Genomic DNA, 4,204 nt, shown 5'->3' with positions numbered 1-4,204 from the left:
ATTTGTAATTTTGTATTCCTACAGCATTATAAGATGGAAACACATGACTCACTTCTTTCTTGATAAGCTAACAGTACCATTTGCATAATTTTTCCATAAATAAGACATGTATGTCCATCGTGCTGTTTTAGATTGGAGCTATGCAGTATGCATTATTTTTCGTTGGCTACCTTCCTTCTTTTTTGTATTGACTGGGAGTGTATGTGGACATGCCTGGGATGAGGAAGTGTAGATCGGCACTAATTCTTTACTCTAGCCACGTCCCCTTGAAGAAGGTTTCGTCACATCGAGAGAAAAGTGATTTACAGCACTGAAAATTTCCATGACCTTGCTACGGGCAATCATTCCACAAGGATGATGAGCCAAAGAAAATTACAATTTTGTGGGAGCAAATAGGTGGTGGAGAAACATTGCCAAACAAGCTTCCCGATATTGCATTTTGGAAATGACTTTATTCTTATCTACAAATATGTACCGAATAGAGTATCAAACATCTCAAAGTGCAAGATAAAAAAATATATAACAGCATGTAATAAAATCTAGTAGGTTGCATCCAAGTGTAGCAGAACAGAAGTAGATTGCATTCAGAAACAACCAACACGAATTAAATTCGTAATGCCAATTAAGCATAGTACATTGCATCCAAGTGCAGCAGAACAGAAGTTAAACTACACGGAAACCCGTTCTACATCTTCTACACAGAACCATTATATACAATTCGGAAGTTCTCGATTTTCAGAGCTTGTGGTTAGACACATCACTCTACATATATGCTTCCGAGTGAGACGCAAAACCTTCTATTATGTTGCTGCATGAAGTAGATCACATTCTAGAGATAGTGCATCAAAAGGGCGAGAGCACCTGATAAACGATATTCGTGCTCTGAACATGAGTCACGGATACTGTCTCAAAGGGTAACATAACCATCCAAGAAGGAGGCATCAAATGGATCAGCTAGCGACAGATCATGGGTACGCTCCTTGTTGTCTTGGGAAGTACTCGTAGAAAAACTTTTGAATTCAAATCGAGCAGCGCGAGAAGCTCGATATTCCACTAGGAGCTGCTTGTACTTATTACCCCACCATTTGTCATCATGGCCACCTACGAGTCCAAATTCCATTTTCTCTAGCACTTTAGCATTCAAAACAAAGAACCTGGCAAAGTCAACCTCTGGACCCTCACCATAGTAGACCTTCAACGCAACTTTTTTCAGATGTAGCTCAAGGCATTCAATTGGACAATAACTTAGTGAGGCATGCTTCATATCCATCCTCACTCTCCATAATTCTAACTGGAGACAGAAATAAGAAACAATATAAAGACAATTGCAGGGTGAGTATTAAGAGTGATACAGATTTCGTTGTAGAATCACTGATATGGAATATTAGCTAGCTAATTTCTAGTACTCACAACAACGTATTTAGGAATTTTAAGAAGCTAAGCAGATATGAATAATTGAATACTCACAACAACGTACAACCGCTCCAAGCAGGGGAAGCACTTGAGAAAGTCAAGAGCTGCATTTAGACCAGGGCCAAAATTATCAAGAACCAACACCTTCACGGTGCGCATTATGGTTGTCAAGCTGACAGCAATCATTTCCTGCGAGAAAAAAGTAAACAAATGCATATCAAAAATAATAGCCTCGATTTCTCATCCCGGCGACGAGTAAATTGATGCTATAAGTACCATAAATACTGTTGTTCTAAGTTGCAGCTGTAATATGCCGCAACTCAGCGAACCCAATATCTTCAGTTTAGGAGCCCTGATTACCCGGATGGTCGCCGGACCATAGTCTGGATTGAGTGGTAGAAGTCTCTCGAGGCAAGGAGCGTCCTCAATAACCATCTCTTGAACATTGACAATGCCATCGACTACCTGCCTGTTCCAAAGAGCACAAAAGCCGATGCTCCTGAGGGTTGGGGAGCTGATGCGGAGGCTGGAAACGCCTACATTCTGGTCCAGCAGAAGGCTCTCTAGTGCAGGGCTGCCGGAGAGCACGCCGCGAAGAGTCTCCTCTGTCAAGCTGACCATGTGCAGGGTGAGTTGTTTGAGGTGCGGAAAATCCACTGCCAAGTTGGGCGGCAGATGGCAGAGGCCAAACCTGGCCACACGGAGCGCGGGCGCGAGGCGAAACACTGAGGGAGGCAGCGAGTTGCGGCGGCAATCGAATCTGTGGACGAGCTCGAGCTCTTGGAGATTGGGTGTGAGCCAGCCATTGCTCCTGTCGTCGTCGTCAGCTTGGTAGCGGTGGGGGAGGCGCCGGATTCTGCTTAGGGAGATACGGCGGGCAGGGCCGAGGTGGCCCGAGAGGATCTTGGAGACGAGCTTCTCGGAGAAGCCGCGGTCGGCCTCGAGGTTGAGAGGCGCCGACCGCCAGATGGGGCGCCACCGGCGGGAGAGAGCCTGCGTGCGGCAGCCATCCTTGGTGGGGAGGAGGGACACGATGGTGCCGAGGACCGCGTCGGGGAGGTTGCTGATGAAATCGGCTCGGTCGCCAGACGGTTCTTCGCCGCCGCCAGTTCGCCTCTTGGAAGGGTGCGACGTCGCCGTCGCCATGTGCGCAGCCACGACTCACGAATGAGTGCTTGCGGCTTTTGGGCCTGTGTCACGGCCCTTTCATTTACAGGAGTGCCGTAGCTTCATGGGCTAGGAGCTCATACAATACGTACTTCATCCCTTGCGTGCAAATTCCTATTTGACGCCTAGCGTGTCAACGACCCTCACAAAGTGTACCCTCTCCCTCCCTATCGCTGCTTATGGGCCGAGCCCACTTCTCTTCATGCAGCAGTCTTCACGAAGAAGACATAGATGAGGACCGCGCGGCCAAACTCACCGGAGACTGAGACCTCATTGGAGACAGGGACGACGCGGCTAGCCGCGGAGTCGCCAGCGAAGTTGAGGCCTGGAACTTAGGGTTAGGGACTTACGGTGAAGGTGCGGGAGCTTAGGGGTCTAGGGGGTGCGGAAGCTCGCCGGCGGCAGAACTTAGGGGTTCTGGGGGTGCCAGGGGTCGCCGGAGCCAAAGAAGGGGCGGGGTTCAGAGGGAGGCCGGGGACGGGGCGGACCATATGTGGGATGTGATCATTGAGGATGGGGCGGCGATGCCAGTCGCGGGTGGCGACAGCAGGCGACACGGCTGGCGGTTGAGGTGGGGGATGGCTTGGTCAGAGATGAAGGCAAGGAGGAAGACGATGTCGCGGTCTTCGGTCCTTGCATTTTTCGAATCACTAAGACTCCGACCCCTATACAGAATGTGAGGCGCAAGGGGACCGGATTGTTTCCCGGAGTCTTCGGCCTCGGGGGCCGGAGTCTCCGGTCTAGGCACACCGGAGTCTCCGGTCTGGAAACTCCAAAAACTATTGAAACCAAAATTGCAATAACTTGAGTTTGGGAACTCCGAATGACATGAAACCAATTTTGTTGGAAAGAGTACGATAAGAGCTACTCCCAAAAATATGGAAACAAGTAGGGGAGATTTTTCTATGAATTTTAGAGTGAAACCTATTAACATGGAGAACCGATAAAACTCCAATATCGAAAACGAAACAAGTATTTCATGTAGAATCCGTTTTCGATGAAATGGAGTTTGTCATGAAAATAACAACAAGATCTAAAACACCACATGGATAAGATCCAAATAACAACCAAGAAAGATGATGCAAGGATGCAAAGGTTTGAGCTCACCCCAAATGATATGATGAAGTTACTTACTCGTGAGTACACATGGGCAAAGTTCGGGCCGGGCTGGGTTTCGGGCCAGGATTTAAAAAGCCCGCGGGTAAAAAGTCAGGCCCGAGCCCGGCCCAACCCGACCGTCGGGCCTGTAATTTAAGCCCGAACTTGGCCCAAACGAGAAAAAAGCCCGGCCCGGCCCGAGAAGCCCGGCCCGGCCAGGCTAAAACGCACAAAAATGAAGGCCCGAGCCCGGCCCGGCCCGGCCCGACGTTTAGGCTCAAATTTTAGGCCCAAGCCCGGCCCGAGTGCATGCCCGACCCGGCCCGGTCCGATGTTTAGGCTCAGATTTCAGGCCCAAGCCCGGCCTGAGTGCAAGCCCGACCCGGCCCGGCCCGGGATTTTTGGGCCGGGTCGGGCCGGGCCATCCGGGCCGGGCTGCCCATGCCCAGATGTACTCGAGAGCCTCTTGATAGAATAACAGCTAACCTATAAAACGGTCTCCCAACTAAACCACGAGACCGGTAAG

General features: G+C 49.9%; 1 protein-coding gene across 1 annotated transcript; it reads right to left on the bottom strand.

Moving 5' to 3' along the window:
- Positions 1-583: 583 nt before the first annotated feature.
- LOC124663442 (putative F-box/LRR-repeat protein At5g02700) lies at positions 584-2,559 on the bottom strand. Its single transcript, XM_047201141.1, has 3 exons — positions 1,690-2,559; positions 1,468-1,602; positions 584-1,291 (listed from the first exon to the last, which is right to left on the bottom strand). Exons 1-3 carry the CDS (start codon positions 2,557-2,559, stop codon positions 908-910), a joined length of 1,389 nt encoding a protein of 462 aa, XP_047057097.1. The 3' UTR covers positions 584-907.
- Between the last annotated feature and the right edge of the window lie 1,645 nt (positions 2,560-4,204).

Source organism: Lolium rigidum, chromosome 6, assembly GCF_022539505.1.
Source record: "Lolium rigidum isolate FL_2022 chromosome 6, APGP_CSIRO_Lrig_0.1, whole genome shotgun sequence".
Lineage (NCBI taxonomy): Eukaryota > Viridiplantae > Streptophyta > Magnoliopsida > Poales > Poaceae > Lolium > Lolium rigidum.
The sequence above is the reverse complement of the archived record's forward strand: the minus strand, read 5'-3'. Positions and strand labels throughout refer to the sequence as shown.